The sequence below is a fragment of the Brienomyrus brachyistius genome, unplaced genomic scaffold, assembly GCF_023856365.1.
Source record: "Brienomyrus brachyistius isolate T26 unplaced genomic scaffold, BBRACH_0.4 scaffold50, whole genome shotgun sequence".
In the NCBI taxonomy this organism is placed as follows: domain Eukaryota; kingdom Metazoa; phylum Chordata; class Actinopteri; order Osteoglossiformes; family Mormyridae; genus Brienomyrus; species Brienomyrus brachyistius.
This window is the reverse complement of record NW_026042325.1, coordinates 1,138,116-1,153,549: the sequence shown is the minus strand read 5'-3', so window position 1 is coordinate 1,153,549 and position 15,434 is coordinate 1,138,116. Positions and strand designations below refer to the sequence as shown.

Genomic DNA, 15,434 nt, shown 5'->3' with positions numbered 1-15,434 from the left:
CATAGGTGGAAAGTGATATTAAATGTGATAAGATTCACTCTATTTGACCAAAAAATGTTGCTAGTCAAGTACGTGCTAGAGTGACTGACCTACACGGGCCTGTTCTTAAGAACGATACACTATGTACAGATAGATTGAAAAAGCAGGATTTATCTGATGGTCTGTGATGAAAAGATAAGAGCATAACTGTGCTGATTTCGGACGGGTCTGCTTTGTCATTTTGCCTTTTCTTGTGAAGAAACTGCTGCCAACTGCTAAGGTTTTACTCACGAGGAAGGGAATGACGCACTCCTGAAATGTCCTGCGAACTCTCGCCATTCCCAGCCCTCGAAACCAATATAATGCAGACATTAGCAGTAATGAGTTCAGCAAGTCTAGGAACCCAAACTATTTGGTTCCATTTATGATGCAACATTTTACCTTAATTTGCCGTAAAATTTAATTATAAACCGAGAACTAACTAAATACAAAAGGTGTGCAATACAGAAAAAGTAAGAATGAAGAGGAAATGACCAAACAAACCACATCAATGTCGCAATGCAGATCCTGTATTTTCAAGGATTTATTAAATGAGCCAAATTAATTATTTTCTGCAGAGGACAGAGCAGTCTGAGGAATATTAGGTCAAACGCTGACAAACGAAGCTGGTAAACTGACGCGACGCAGATCGAAAAACAACAACGGCAGTCAGGCTGGGTGAGGATATTGTTTCATTAAAAATGAAACATGCACTCGTTGTGGCCCTTCCTCACCATTTCCAATTACTGACCTGCGTTGCTCACACATTCTGCATATTTTTAATTCCAGATACAGCGTCTCGTCTTAATTACGTTTGTTCTACCAGTACAAGAAACTGCTGGGTAGAGAAGCTGTGTACTAATTCTATATTTCCATATTGCATACCAATTACATACTTATATGTAGTGTACTAATTCCATATTTCCGTACTGTGTACTAATTCCATACTTATATGTAGTGTACTAATTCCATATTTCCATACTGTGTACTAATTCCGGGGCGGCATGGTGGTGCAGTGGTTAGCACTGTCGCCTCACACCTCTGGGACCCGGGTTCGAGTCTCCGCCTGGGTCACATGTGTGCGGAGTTTGCATGTTCTCCCCGTGTCGTCGTGGGGTTTCCTCCGGGTACTCCGGTTTCCCCCCACAGTCCAAAAACATGCTGAGGCTAATTGGAGTTGCTGAATTGCCCGTAGGTGTGCATGTGTGAGTGAATGGTGTGTGAGTGTGCCCTGTCATGGGCTGGCCCCCCATCCTGGGTTGTTCCCTGCCTCGTGCCCATTGATTCCGGGATAGGCTCCGGACCCCCCGCGACCCAATAGGATAAGCGGTTTGGAAAATGGATGGATGGATGGATGTACTAATTCCACACTTATATGTAGTGTACTAATTCCATATTTCCATACTGTGTACTAATTCCATACTTATATGTAGTGTACTAATTCCATACTTCTGTACTGTGTACTAATTCCATACTTCCGTACAGTGAACTAATTCCATTTATCAATAATTCTAGGCCCAGTGTTGATTTAAGATTATAAATCAGAAAAATGTCTCAAAGAAGTCTACCAAACAATTTTCCAAAAGAGGGGAGGAACTTGTCCGCCTCTTGGCTTTAATTGCCAGTTGTGTTTTACAGAGAGAGGGGCTGGGGTTTCGCTTCTGACACATGGGGAGAGGAATGTTATGTGATGCAGTTTGTGGGCAGATCGGTTTGTAGGAGCACGCGTGGAGGCCACCGGCTCGCACACACATACACACAGGGCTCAGCAGCCAGAATCCGAACATAAGGCAAACAGAGGCACACAGACAGGTGACAGGGAACCCCAAGTTACACGCCAAGTCATTTTGCTCCCCATTGTGCGAAGGTGCCAAGCCAGACCACCCAAGAATCTGCACATGTGGAGTGTGTGAATTAAAAGTGTGGTCACCTTTCCCATTAGAGCGCTCCTCCGCCAGGGCTGCCGAATGCTCCTCAGAAGTGCAGGCTGCCAAACCCTGTCAGAAACACATTCCATTGTCCCACCTCTTCCCCCTGCTCAGCGACACGGAGGACGGCCAACCACAGGAGCCACTGGCACCACCAGTCAGCCGGCGCTCCGGATAGGGCAGCTTATGTCTGCCGCCCCAACACCCAGAGCCATAATCGCTTCCAGAACAGAACTTCCCTAGTGCCTTCAGTGGCCTGTCCTCAACCCCAAGTTCTCATGCAGAGCTCCCAGCACAACACACCCCTTAGCCCCCCTGTGCCTCCCTGAGTGCTGGTTTATTGTTGCACCAGAAGTGATTTTAGGTACTCTGAGGGCTCTCCAGTTCACCCCCCCGCCCCGGCACAATTATTACCATTCTGCTAGCACAAAGTCAATCCACCCATTTTCTTTGCCTGCTTGTCCTATTCAAGGTCCGGGGTCTGAAACATATCCTGGAAGCTATGGAAAGGCAGGGAACAACCCAGGATGGGGTGTCAACCTATCCCAGGGCACACTCACACACCAGTCACAAACACACCACTCACAAACACACCAGTCACTCACACACCACTCACAAACACACCGGTCACTCACACATGGACACCTACAGGAAATTTGACAAATCCGGAGCCTATCCCAGAAGCAATGGGCACGAGGCAGGGAACAACCCAGGATGGGGGGCCACTCGCAGGGCACACTCACACACCAGTCACTCTCACATGCACTTCTACGGGCAATTTAGCAAGTCCAATTAGCCTCAACATGTTTTTGGACTGTGGGGGGAAACCGGAGTACCAGGAGGAAACCCCACAATGACATGGGGAGAACATGCAAACTCCACACACATGTGACCCAGCCGGAGACTCGAACCCGGGTCCCAGAGGTGTGAGGCAACAGTGCTAACCACTGCACCACCATGCCACCACAATTAATAATAACAACAAGGTTAATAATAACAATTAATAATAACAACAAGAATTTAATAAACATAAGAGCTTTGTTTTTGTTTTTGTGGAAGACAGAATATAGAACACAGTCCAGAAAAAAGGGTACAGCTCTGGTACAGATTTGTTCCCCAAGGTACAAACAACACTGATATACCCCCAATGATACAAAAATGTTCCATTTCTGTCTTAAAAGGTACATTTACCTACAGCTAGGGTACAGTGACAAGTAATTGTTCTCTCAAAAGGTACAAATTGGTGCCTTTTTTTCAAACAGCGCATGCAATTGCCTGCCTTGCCTGTCCTGCCACTTTGACTTGCGGTCTGCATTCGCAATACAAAGAAAAGATACTGTACCCATGTTTAAACTTGAAGGTCTTTTCACAGTTCCATGACCTATAAGAACTCTGTTTGTGACATTCAGTACTCCGTGTGATTTGTATGAATTTTGTAGTTTAAAATGCACTTATTCGTTTAAGAGCTTCGGGCTCCAGACGACCGATAGCGCATATTGAAAAAGACTCAGGTACAAAACCCGAGTATCTGCTGGCACCTAGTGGCGATGTGTTGTTATTAAACCGCAAGCTAAAGAAAACAGAAACAGTACCCAACAGAAAATAGGAACAATTAACAGATAATACAATGGGATTCGTACATTTAAATAGGATTCTTATCATATTTTAAATGTACCAAATTAGAGGTATATATAGTATACAAGGTCATTAGTTTGTGCAATAATGATTAGTGTTCGCGTCATGATTATGCCAAAAAGCCGATATGAACAATGGGCGAACTTTTGACCGTTAAATCAAGCAGCAACTTTCAACGGTGAAGGCTTGTATAATCGAGCTGGAACAACACCATTTGGTTAACGTACCTCATTCAGATCAATTCAGTGGAATTTTCAGCATTGCAGAAAAAAAACACCCAAATAGGCCTAAATAATTTTGGAAAAGTTGGCCATGTTCATTTTATTTAGATGGCCCAATGTTAACGATCGTAATACACTGGTTTGTAACTAATTGTTATAGTGTGTGATTTTATATTTTTGTTGTCTTGTTATTTATTCATTTTAAGCATTTATAGTTATTTCTGTCTTTAACATTTTATCTCGACATATTGCCTATGCCTTTATCCTGCATTTCAATCCTAAACACGGGTACATTTTACCATATATTTATATGTATTTATGTAGGCTATTTTTACCTTTTACTTGGGGAAGATGCGTCAATCAATCCCTCGATAGCGTGCAGGCGAAGGGCGCCCCCTGACGGTGCATTGGGAACTGCAGTCGGGAGGGGCTTGTGGGCCGCTGGCGGAATGTCCGGGCGGGACTCCGGGATCCAGGTGTGGGGGGCGCTCATGTGGCGGCTGCCCCGTTATCGTCCTGCTATAATAACACATCAGCTTTAACCACCGTCGCCTGCTTTGGCCACATCAGTTTCACCTGGACCTTTGTATGCGCCTCGCTGAGCCATTGCTTGGCTCAGCTAATACTCAAAATATTCCTAGAAAGGCTTGCTTAACTTCCTGAAAGTTTTTTTTTCTGAATATATATATACATAAAAATTAAAATGAAGACTTGGGTTTTCCTAGTGTGGCTGGTTGCTGCAGCCTTAGTCGCAGCCGAAGACTCAGGGCAGGAGCAAAATGCAATTGAGGAGCTTATGGTGGACACCTTGGTAAGAAATCCCAAGTTATCTTTTTGTTTTAAGTTTAAAGCCGATGGCCGAAATGACCGGGCAACACTGTACACGTAAGCTCTTTGCAAACGTGGGTAACAGACGGGACACCCAGTAACCACCCACAAGGGAAAAACGTGTTCAGAAGCTTATATTTTAAACCATATATATTTAGGGAAAAATTAGTTTTTCCATCTTAATTTCCAAGCATATACAGAATATCCATGAGGTTTCTTTGACGGAATAAATTGTTTAAATGTTTAATTCCCTGTGATTTAAATGTTTTAAAGGAGATGCCAGAAAGCTGTGACAGAGTGTCGGAGATGGGGGACACGCTGCAGATCCATTACACCGTGAGACAAATCTGCCCGAAGATGAAACACAGCTTGGCTGCTTCCTGTCGCTCGCCCGCTGTCTGTCTGTCTGCGGCGCCGTCGCCCACACGCCACCATTCGTGTCATCCGTCGCTAACTTGCACCGTTCATTTAGACCAGGGGACATCGTCAAAATCACACAAATGTAATATTGGTTGGAAGCATTTTAATGCATTTATGACGCATTTGTAATTCGATGGTATGGAAGGAGATCGGAGTCTATTTGACACTCGGCTCCTGCGAAAGGCATGTCCGCTCCGGTACACGCAGCTTCACCTTTCCAGCCTGTTCTTGCAAAAAAATAACGGGCAACGCTTACAGTTCCTGCAGATGTTTTTTGCCATTGCCAGATTTATTCAGAATGGCAGCTTTGGAAATGTAAGGATGTTAGGTTTAAAACCTGTTGAGCCGAAATAGACACATCGTGCACTTTGCAGCACTTTGTCGGAGGCGGAGCAACACGTCAGCAGTCGCGGCGTGCGGGCGGTGTCTCACACAATGTCCCGCTCTTCGGCATGTACGGCACACAATAAAATATACCTTATATACATATCACTAGCCGAAATGAGCCGCCATTGCACAAAGCACATCTATTATTACTTTGAGACAGTTAAGCTGTGGCTCCTGTGGTATGTGCGGTGAATGGCGCTCATGCCTGCTCGGTGTTCGGCTGTCCCCCCAGGGCAGGCTCCTCGATGGAAAGGTGATCGATTCCTCTCTGTCCCGGGACCCGTTGCTTGTGGAATTGGGGAAAAGGACGGTTATTGCAGGTATATGAATTGTGCTAATCTCACAAAGTTATTTTCTGCTTAATTCACATCACTAACTCGACTGGTAAACACATTTTAAGTGCAGATTTTACATTTCATCGCCACAGGTCTGGAGCAGAGTCTTATCGGTGTTTGCGTCGGGTGAGTTCAGATTTCACCGTAACTCTTCCGATGCTTCAGTGGGTAGTACTGTTGGCAAGCACCTCTATGTTTGGGAATGTGAGTCCACCAATGTGGAAGTTTTTTTTTATGCTGTGCAGGTTTCTCCTGGGCACTCCAGTTAACTCCTGCAGTCCAGAGTCATACATTTGGGTGAATTAGTGTCTGTAAATTACATAGTGTGTGATTGTGTGTGTGCTCAGTGATAGACTGGCATCCTGCTTACAGCCTTGTGTATAGAGTTAAAGGAAAAAATAACGGACTTCCTTTGAATATGCATTATTTATTTAAGTTTTTTTCTCCCTAAGACAAAAAATTAAGGCCACAATACCAGCTTATCTTGCTTATGGGAAGCGTGGCTATCCTCCAACCATCCCAGGTAATCTTGTACTTGTTGTCATGCTACATATGGTACAGCAGGGGGCGGTAGTGGACAAGGGCAGCTGCCAAATGCATGTCTCAGTTTAAAGTGGGCGCATATAACACAAGCATGTTCCTACATGCACGCGTCCAATTAAAAAATGCATTCTGAGCACCTGTGCCTTGGCCACAGGTGATGCGCCGCTGGAATTCGAGGTGGAGGTGGTGTCTCTGAGCCAGCAGACGCCCTGGCAGAAGCTGGTGAACGACGTGTTCCCGCTGGTGTGCCTCGCACTGGTGCCCTCACTGCTCGGCCTGGTGGGACTCTACCTCTACAACAAGGCTGGTGCCCAGCAATCCGGCAAGAAGAAAGTGAAGGACAAGAAGGGCAAGCAGAAGAAGAAATAAAGTGGGGTTGAGAAGCTTGGAGGCCGTGTGTTTACTGATGACTCGTGGTCTTGGATGGATGTGGGGCGCAGTGCGTCTGAGGGCTGTGTGCCGTACGGGCTGCTGGGTGCCGTAAGGGCTGCTGGGTGCCGTAAGGGCTGCTGGGTGCCGTAAGGGCTGCTGTGTGCCGTACGGGCTGCTGGGTGCCGTAAGTGTGCCGTAAGGGCTGCTGTGTGCCGTACGGGCTGCTGGGTGCCGTAAGGGCTGCTGTGGCACATAAGGGCTGCTGGGTGCCGTAAGGGCTGCTGTTGCACATAAGGGCTGCTGGGTGCCGTAAGGGCTGCTGGGTGCCGTACGGGCTGCTGGGTGCCGTAAGGGCTGCCGGGTGCAGTACGGGCTGCTGGGTGCCGTAAGGGCTGCCGGGTGCAGTACGGGCTGCTGGGTGCCGTAAGGGCTGCTGTGTGCCGTAAGGGCTGCTGGGTGCCGTAAGGGCTGCTGGGTGCTGTACGGGCTGCTGTGTGCGGTAAGGGCTGCTGTGTGCGGTAAGGGCTGCTGGGTGCCGTAAGGGCTGCTGGGTGCCGTACGGGCTGCTGGGTGCCGTACGGGCTGCTGTGTGCGGTAAGGGCTGCTGTGTGCGGTAAGGGCTGCTGGGTGCCATAAGGGCTGCTGGGTGCCGTAAGGGCTGCTGGGTGCCGTAAGGGCTGCTGGGTGCCGTACGGGCTGCTGGGTGCCGTACGGGCTGCTGGGTGCCGTAAGGGCTGCCGTGTGCGGTAAGGGCTGCCGGGTGCAGTACGGGCTGCTGGGTGCCGTAAGGGCTGCTGGGTGCTGTGTTATTTATGTGTGAGCTGTAACGTGCTGCTTTAGTGCCCAGCTGTTGTCATGCTGTAAAATGCGAGTGGGCCCTTAATTCCTCCGGGGGCTGCGTCAAATGGGATCTGGGCAGCTGAACCACGCCCCCTGGTGGTTCACAGTGTGTGCTTCATGGCATGGGCTGCCTCGACAACGGTGTGCCGCTTCCCACGGCTGTCGCCGACGATGGCAAGCGCGGGCTGGCGGACCACCAGGAGGGGGCGCTGTTGAAGATGGAGCTCGTCGTTGACGGAGATGCTGTCTAGGTACTGGCGCAGGAGCAGCCGTAGGCGCTGGTTCTCCTGGCTCAGCTCAGCCCGCTCGCGCTCCAAGCACAGGCGCTCCAACTGGGCCTTGTTGTAGCGCTGCCAGAAGTGCTCCAGGGCCGAATGATCCTGCATGGCCTGGGCCACAGGGGGCTGTGGGGGCAACCATGGAAGAAAAGAGTACTTTATTATTAGATTAGGCGTAAGTAAGTAAATGTAAGTGAATACATTTTGGGCAGTCGTATGCCCGGAAGCTGTACGCTACCTAGTACACACTATATGCCATGCAGTAGTATATAGCAGCACTGTCCCAGCCTGACACGCATCTCCCTGTCACATTCTCACCTAAAAATGTGATTATCGTATTCCGACATGCTTCCACAGCAAAGGGTCCATTTCCCGCCTCAGTGTGTAGAGAGATACATTGTCCCCATGTGATGTGTGTCCTGCCTTTTAAATCAGCACAACCCTCAGTGGCCAAACAGTCTTTGAAAACCGACCTAAGATGCTACTCCTGACCACCACGGTTCCTATTGTATGTGTTTCTTTGACCACACAGGGAATATAAACAAGGTCCTGCTTCTTGGTAAAAAGGGATGAGACCTAAAACAAAGCAGGCAAAGGGCAGATGCCGAATCACCTTGGCGAGCTCCTCTGTGAGCACCTCCACGGTGCCACATGCTCCCAGGCTCTTCTCCTCAGCGCTCAGGGAGCAGCTGTAGAAGGGCAGCACCTTCTCCTGCTCCGTCTCCAGCTTGCGACACATCTCCGACAGACGCAGGAGCTTCTCCCCCTGAAGCAGACACACGCTGTGTCCGCCCCATCTTATGCTTTTGAAACAGGTCTGGGACTCAACAGAACTATTTACAGCAGCGTTTCTTATCCTGGTCCTCGGGGTCCCCCAGACAGCCCACGTTTTTGTTGACTTTCAGGTCCCAACACCAGTCGCACCAGGTATTCGACATTATTAACTGGATGGATTCAAAAATGTGGACTGACTCGGGGATCCTGAGGTCTGGGTTGGGAAACCATGAATTACAGCAATTGGAGTAATGAACTTCCTCTCATCCAGATCACATGAGTTAGGACAAAGTAAATTAAAACCAACTCATTTTTAAATATCACCTTTCCCAAGATTGATGTATCAAGGGTCTAAGCAAAAGTGTAACTACATTTACAGCCATTTATCGCATTTTATCCAAAGTGACTTGCGGTAGTGGAGAGGGTCACATGTGCTCCCTGTGATTTGAACCCATGACCTTTGTGTTGTTAATGCAATGCTCTATTTATTGATCTACAGCTATACGACTGTGGCGTGGATTTTCTCTCATTAATGTAACATCAGAGAGACAAGCAGGGCTTTACCTTCTCTATGACGCCCCGTAAGGTCTTGGCTGCAGCATTGCTGCGCACGGTGAGGTCAGTGAGGCGCCGCCGCTCTGTGGCACGGGTGCAGCCCAGCTCTGTCATTAGCTGCTGGGTCTGCAGGAGGACGTCTGTCTTGGCTGCCCGCAGGTCCTGTGCCATCAGTGTGCTTTCCCCCTGTCTGGAGTTCAGCTGCGCCCGCAGTTTTGCGATTTTGGTCTGGAGGGTCAGAGCAGCATGAAGCACGCTGTCAGGCAGACCTGAAACTGCACATCATCAGTGACCAAGATGGTTGATCTAGGGCAGGGGTTCACAAACGACTAAACTGAAGCTGAAGGCAACACTGGAATAGTTTGACCATGGCAGTCGCAGCCCCCCTGACGGAACCCCACCACGGACCTGTATCATGCGCAGTTTCCTCATCTGCTCCTCTATTTCCTGGGCACTCTGCTGGTCGCTGGCCTGCAGTGCATTGCATGCGACCTGCTGGTTCTCCGTGGCCTTTAAATATCTATGGTGCTCCTGCTCGAGCTCTTCCATCCGTTTCTGCACAGTGCCTTTCTGCTGATCCTGGATCATCTGCATCTCCTCTGCATTCTAGGGTAAGTTTAATTATGTGGCTTTAGTCACTGAATGAATTTAGTCACTTAACACTGGGAGCGCGGACCTATGGCCGTCGACACACATGCTCCTTACTCTCCTCCTCCGGCTGGGTGTACCTGGTTCCGGACGTCATCACGGGTGCTATAGAAGTCATCTTGGACTTCTCGGTACACATTGCGGTAGTGATCATCCATGGCAAAGTTGACATCCTGAAGATATGTGGACTCTGCCTGGTGCTGAGATGTGAGCAGCACCCTACAGAACAGGGCATAGGGATGTTCAGTGATTCTCCACCACAGACCAGGAGGATCCTGCTAACGATTTTGTTTCATCTCATCTTTTCCAAGCAGCTGGCTGTTTGCTGAACACATCTGTTGATTGAGATACCTTTTATTTACATATTTTAATCTAACATTTTTGGACATGTGCATATTCTAATAAGAAAAAAAATGAAAAGGTATTTATCCAAAGTGTCGGCCTTTAGATGATTATTACAGTGGTTAATGAATTTAAAATAGAATTGTTTGAATACTGTTATATACCCTGAAAAACGGCACTATTTAGATAGAATGTGATCAGAGGCTTTGGAACCGAGGGGACATGTACCGCCCCCCAATACACAAACCTAGTTATTTAAATTATTAAGTTTTGTGTCCCCCCCCCAATATGAAGCCTTTCAATTAAGTGGGAGGTTGGAAAAAAACACCAAATTTCACAGCGTTTCACCAGGGTCAGGGGCACAGAACAACCTTTACCAAAGTGTTTATGCACATAAACAGCAGGAATGTTCAGTAACATCCATCCATCCATTTTCCAAACCGCTTATCCTACTGGGTCGCGGGGGGTCCGGAGCCTATCCTGGAAGCAATGGGCATGAGGCAGGGAACAACCCAGGATGGGGGGCCAGCCCATCGCAGGGCACACTCACACACCAGTCACTCACACATGCACTCCTACTGGCAATTCAGTAACTCCAATTAGCCTCAGACTGTGGGGGGAAACCGGAGTACCCGGAGGAAACCCCACAACGACATGGGGAGAACATGCAAACTCAACACACATGTAACCCAGTCGGAGACTCGAACCCGGGTCCCAGAGGTAGAAGTGCTAACCACTGCACCAACATGCCACTCGATGTTTAGTAATATGATTAGTGATATGATCAGGTCATGTGACACAGCATTCCTCAGTAAGCCCTACTGCCCATGCAGAGCAAAGAACAGGGCGACACCTCTCTGCGTTAAACTCCTTGCTGAGCTCTTCAAGCTCATTGGCCCAGGTCTGTTGCAGCGACTCCAGCCTGGCCTTGTGCAGATCCAGAAGCCGGTCCACAAACTGCAGGTGAGAGCTCACTGCCAAGGACGACTGCTGCTCCGCCTCCATCAGGTCGCTCACCAGGGACTGCGTGACACGCAGAGAGCTTGTCAGCATCCCCGCAGCGCCTAAGCGCATGCACAGGCAGAGCCGACAGGCTCCGTGCACCATCTCCCTGACCTTGATGATGCTGTCCTTGTGATCCAGGATCCTCTCGAAGGTCTGGCTGAGCACGGCCACATCGCGGTGCAGCTCCTCGACACGGGCTTTCCTCAGCACCGTCCTCCACTGCTGGGTCAGCTTGAGCCGGTTCACTGTACTGTTTCTTTCCTCCTTCTGCAGCTTGTCCTGAGAGGTGTTGTGAAGGAAAACTGACTGGGTGACATGTAATAGTCCAGCAACCTACAGAAGCACATTTTATGGGACAAACTCCTTCAAAATAATTCAAATCTTTAAAAAAATTAATAAAATATTAGGAAAAGCAGGTACAGAAATTGGATGGAAGGATGGATTTATTAATCTCATACATCTGAAGTACGTCTGATCCTTCCCTGTATTTGACTTGTGCATCAGTAATAACGCTGCCCACCTTAAGGAACTGGGTCAACATGTCCTCTTTCCTTTTTTCCATGTCCTCCTCTGCCAAAGCTCTCTGCTGCATGAAAAGGATCTTTTCTTCCTCCGTCATCGCTGCCTTCTTCCCCTTGGTTACTCTTTTTGCTCCTTTCGACATGGCTCCACTACCTGAGGTCCACTGTCCACTACTTCTCTTTCCTTTTTAATGGATACTTTCAGGATCCTAAAACAGACTTAGTTAAATGTCCATAAACTACCTGAAATCAAAGCATTATCTTACATAAAAAGTGTTGCATTTTTAACTAATACATTTGCCAATAAAATCTCTATTGGATTTATTACAGCCGCATTTGGAAACATTCCAATGTCCTAAACGTCTAGTCCTCTCTTACAAGATAGTACATTAACTTATGTTCTCAAATCCAAGCAAATAGTCACGGCTAAAATGAAATTTTCACGAAATCCGAATACACTCGAAAATTGGTGGGTTTCTGACTGCTTACCGTAAAAACAGGCAGTCGCTCGCTGCTGTTTACACCACGTCTCTTAGCAACGAGCATCATATGGTTAAAGGAAACCTTTCTTACTGGTGTAGTGGCAAATTCCCGATTATATGAGTTGCGAGTGCAAGCTAACTCACTTTAAATACCCGTTTTGTAGACTTTAGAATGTATATACAACGCCGCTCTAGATAATTGTAAAAACTGTAAAAAATAATAATAATAATAACTATTAAGTATTATTAAGTGACAGTAATTTTCCAGACCATATATTTCTGGAGTTCTGTGTGTAATTTAGCCCAATTTCATACACTTTCATATGAAACCTGAAATAAATTTGTTAGATCTACTTTATATTTCTTTCATCTATAAGTGAATTCTATGGTAAAAGGTCGCACGCAGTGTACTGTGGGGTAGCTAAAGGTTGTAGTAATCCATCCGCGATAAAATAGTCCTTCTACTTATTGTTGTGAGCGAAATGTATTTTTGAGAATAAATAAAATTTATACAGAAATCGTATAAATATATCTGAAATTTTTTTTATGAAGCTGATTGTATTTTCTTGATTATTTAAGGCTAGATTTCGTCGGCGGAAGAATAGCAGTATAAGAAGGTCGGTGCTGCGGTTTACGGTCCTCTTTCCAGCCTCCTGTTCAAGATGGTGAGTGTGGGGCAGTCTTGTACAGGAGTGTCGAAAGTGGCCTCATATTGTTGATCAGACATATACGTTACTTTCCCATTCTCATTTTTAACAAAATAAAACCTAATAGCACCCATGCATGAGGTTTCCAATACTTCAGGGGTGACAGAATGTTAATTCTAAGATAGCTCCTTGGCTACTCGTCAGGTAGCACGCGTGTGGGGAGTGTGTTAGTTTGGCCTCAGCGGGATAACTCACGTTAGCTTCAGTAATTACTCTGCTGCATCCTAATCAGACTGTAAATGTGACTGTGCTTCATATGCAAGCGAACGTCGCGCTTTATGTGACATTCGTGTGTAAAGCCCATCCACCGCTGTTCGTAGAAATACGCGTGTTTGCTCATTGCGGGCGATGCTAACGCCAGCGGGCCGCCGCCTGCGCCGCGTTTGTCTCCTCAGACCAAGAAGAGAAGGAACAACGGACGTGCTAAGAAGGGCCGCGGCCACGTCCAGCCCATCCGCTGCACCAACTGCGCCCGCTGTGTCCCGAAGGACAAGGCCATCAAGAAGTTCGTTATCCGGAACATCGTGGAGGCTGCGGCCGTCAGAGATATCTCCGAGGCCAGTGTCTTTGACTGTAAGTGCGGGGAGTTGCGACTGTCCGGCTACTCTGAAGATTAAAGTTTAATGAATCACTTTTGAGATTTTGTTTTTGCTGTGGGGTCTGCATTATGACGTTTAGATGACTAATTAAGCAGTACCAGTTACCTGATGGCATCAGCATTTTTGGTGGTGGATGGATTAAACTTGCAGATACTGACTTGTAACCATAAGGTTGCAGGTTCTGTTCCCAAAAATGTCTGTCGTATGCAGACCCTCCTGTTCTTTGTGACCTCTTGATGCTGATGGCCTTGTAACGCACTGTTTCTTCCGTCTCTGTTCCCGCGCAGCCTATGTTTTGCCGAAGTTGTATGTGAAGCTGCACTACTGTGTAAGCTGTGCTATTCACAGCAAGGTGGTGAGGAACCGCTCCCGAGAGGCTCGGAAGGACCGTACCCCACCTCCGCGCTTCCGGCCCACTGTGAGTTCAGCTGGCCCTAGCTGGCCCTTCTGCGCACGTTCACTTGAAATACATTTGTGCCTATCGGGAGGTGCATGTTAAACCGTATTGATGAAATTGAAAGGCAAGCTTTTTTTTTTTCTGACAAAGAAAATTAGAATTTTTCTTTCTAGAATGAGTGCTTCTGCAGTGAAATGTGCGACCGCTCAGCTGTAGGGGTACTGACTCCTTGTCTCTGTCCTTACGCAGGGTGTCGCACCAAGAGCTCCTCCAAAGCCAATGTGATGCTGATTTTTTCTCGAAGATCCTGAGCACATTTACAGGAAACCTTGAGAATAAATGACACCTAGACCTTGAAGCTGTTTGTTCTGACCAAATTATTGGGAGTGTTTTGCACTGTTTTGCATCAGTGTTGTCTGAGTACAGTGATATCTGGGGTGTGTATAGGGTCATGTTCATTTCTGGACAAAAGAACTGAACTTCCCATTTTCTAGTGCTCATCTTGAAATGGCACTAATGGAGTTGACGAGATGCCCCTGTGCCAATTTAATCTACACATGAGGGAGTTGCTGATCCTTTGGTTTGATTACAGTCTGATTAATTTGATTACTAATGGCTGGCTAAGACCTGAGGCCAGAGAAGATGTGTAGCAGCCAGTAATGTCTGCCAATAACATTGTTTCTTAATGTAATAACTTACCAATGATATTTCTGAATCCAAAACATTACTTTTTATGCATAATGTCATAACTTATTACATTATTGGCTGGTAGCAGCCAATGTAATTACCATTAATGTATTAAAAACATTACATTATTGGCTATTACACTATTGGCTGCGAGTTTGGGCGCTTTACTAAAAAAAATTTGAACTAGTTAGAAATATTAATCACACTAAGAGTTTTTATGGCTTGAATGAATAAGTCACAGTAATTGACACAAAACTTTGCTGTCGTTTAAATTTTGCTCATGGTTTGTCAGCAACAGCTCTTTCAAAAACCACCGATGAGCCTCATGACCGTAGATTCCTGAGGCACCCAAAGGAAGGAGGGCAGCTAGTGGAATGAACACAGTGTAACAAAAAGTAAAGCTGATTTATATTTATTTGGAATAGACTTTCTGCCATACAGTACAAAACTTACAGTAGTTTCTTGTTACACAAATATATCTAATTACAATATAGTACATATACAAAGGCTCTGCAGTAGTTTTTTATACTTTAAATGTATTTAAAGCAATTCATACCAGTCACAGAAAGGAATTCATTAATGATGATAAGAGCATAACACAAATATACTTAGCAATACAGAACAAGAAATCTGGGAGAAAACAAACCACAAAATGGTAGAGGATATATTGCACTTTGGAATTGTATACATCTGTAACAAAATATCTTCTGTACACGGTATTCTGAAAAGGAGAATATGGAGTCTACTTAACATTTTAAAGACCTACACTGCAAATCCAAAGTAAAGACAAAGGTGATCATTGTGCAACAAAATGTTAGCACATGCAACAAAGCAACATAAAACCCTTTCTGTGTCCCATGTCAAACACACAGAGTTCACATTGCTAACCAAACTTGACCTTCTCCAAAGCTG

At 46.6% G+C, this 15,434-nt stretch overlaps 3 protein-coding genes across 6 annotated transcripts; 2 read left to right on the top strand and 1 right to left on the bottom strand.

Annotated features, from left to right (window-relative positions):
• Window positions 1-3,484: 3,484 nt before the first annotated feature.
• On the top strand, window positions 3,485-6,703 carry fkbp11 (FKBP prolyl isomerase 11). Of its 3 annotated transcripts, none has more exons than XM_049000418.1 (7): window positions 3,485-3,631; window positions 4,528-4,613; window positions 4,904-4,966; window positions 5,670-5,757; window positions 5,865-5,898; window positions 6,225-6,295; window positions 6,470-6,703. In XM_049000418.1, exons 1-7 carry the CDS (start codon window positions 3,616-3,618, stop codon window positions 6,682-6,684), a joined length of 573 nt encoding a protein of 190 aa, XP_048856375.1. In that variant the 5' UTR covers window positions 3,485-3,615; the 3' UTR covers window positions 6,685-6,703. The 3 variants fall into 3 exon arrangements, with proteins under 3 accessions (XP_048856375.1, XP_048856376.1, XP_048856374.1); XM_049000419.1 differs by lacking the exon at window positions 3,485-3,631 and adding an exon at window positions 3,710-3,941; XM_049000417.1 differs by lacking the exon at window positions 3,485-3,631 and having other exon boundaries at window positions 4,216-4,613.
• Window positions 6,180-12,492, bottom strand: ccdc65 (coiled-coil domain containing 65). Of its 2 annotated transcripts, none has more exons than XM_049000414.1 (9): window positions 12,140-12,492; window positions 11,650-11,859; window positions 11,241-11,408; window positions 10,978-11,147; window positions 9,863-10,001; window positions 9,543-9,740; window positions 9,144-9,362; window positions 8,419-8,571; window positions 6,180-7,931 (listed from the first exon to the last, which is right to left on the bottom strand). In XM_049000414.1, the coding sequence occupies exons 2-9, from the start codon at window positions 11,791-11,793 to the stop codon at window positions 7,629-7,631; spliced, it is 1,494 nt and encodes a 497-aa protein (XP_048856371.1). In that variant the 5' UTR covers window positions 11,794-11,859; window positions 12,140-12,492; the 3' UTR covers window positions 6,180-7,628. The 2 variants fall into 2 exon arrangements, with proteins under 2 accessions (XP_048856371.1, XP_048856373.1); XM_049000416.1 differs by having other exon boundaries at window positions 10,978-10,998; window positions 11,260-11,408.
• Window positions 12,493-12,692: 200 nt separating this feature from the next.
• LOC125723589 (40S ribosomal protein S26-like) lies at window positions 12,693-14,193 on the top strand. Its single transcript, XM_049000324.1, has 4 exons — window positions 12,693-12,797; window positions 13,235-13,412; window positions 13,726-13,856; window positions 14,085-14,193. Exons 1-4 carry the CDS (start codon window positions 12,795-12,797, stop codon window positions 14,118-14,120), a joined length of 348 nt encoding a protein of 115 aa, XP_048856281.1. The 5' UTR covers window positions 12,693-12,794; the 3' UTR covers window positions 14,121-14,193.
• Window positions 14,194-15,434: the final 1,241 nt, after the last annotated feature.

Coding starts and splice junctions, on each gene's coding strand:
- fkbp11 (XM_049000417.1), top strand. CDS start 4,506: ATGAAGACTTGGGTTTTCCTAGTGTGGCTGGTTGCTGCAGCCTTAGTC. Junction 5,758..5,864: donor GAAAAGGACGGTTATTGCAG/GTATATGAATTG, acceptor TCATCGCCACAG/GTCTGGAGCAGAGTCTTATC. Junction 5,899..6,224: donor CTTATCGGTGTTTGCGTCGG/GTGAGTTCAGAT, acceptor TTTCTCCCTAAG/ACAAAAAATTAAGGCCACAA.
- ccdc65 (XM_049000414.1), bottom strand. CDS start 11,793: ATGTCGAAAGGAGCAAAAAGAGTAACCAAGGGGAAGAAGGCAGCGATG. Junction 10,002..10,977: donor AAGGAGTTTAACGCAGAGAG/GTGTCGCCCTGT, acceptor CCTGTTCTGTAG/GGTGCTGCTCACATCTCAGC. Junction 9,363..9,542: donor GGAAACTGCGCATGATACAG/GTCCGTGGTGGG, acceptor CTGACCCTCCAG/ACCAAAATCGCAAAACTGCG.
- LOC125723589 (XM_049000324.1), top strand. Junction 13,413..13,725: donor CGAGGCCAGTGTCTTTGACT/GTAAGTGCGGGG, acceptor GTTCCCGCGCAG/CCTATGTTTTGCCGAAGTTG. Junction 13,857..14,084: donor CTCCGCGCTTCCGGCCCACT/GTGAGTTCAGCT, acceptor GTCCTTACGCAG/GGTGTCGCACCAAGAGCTCC.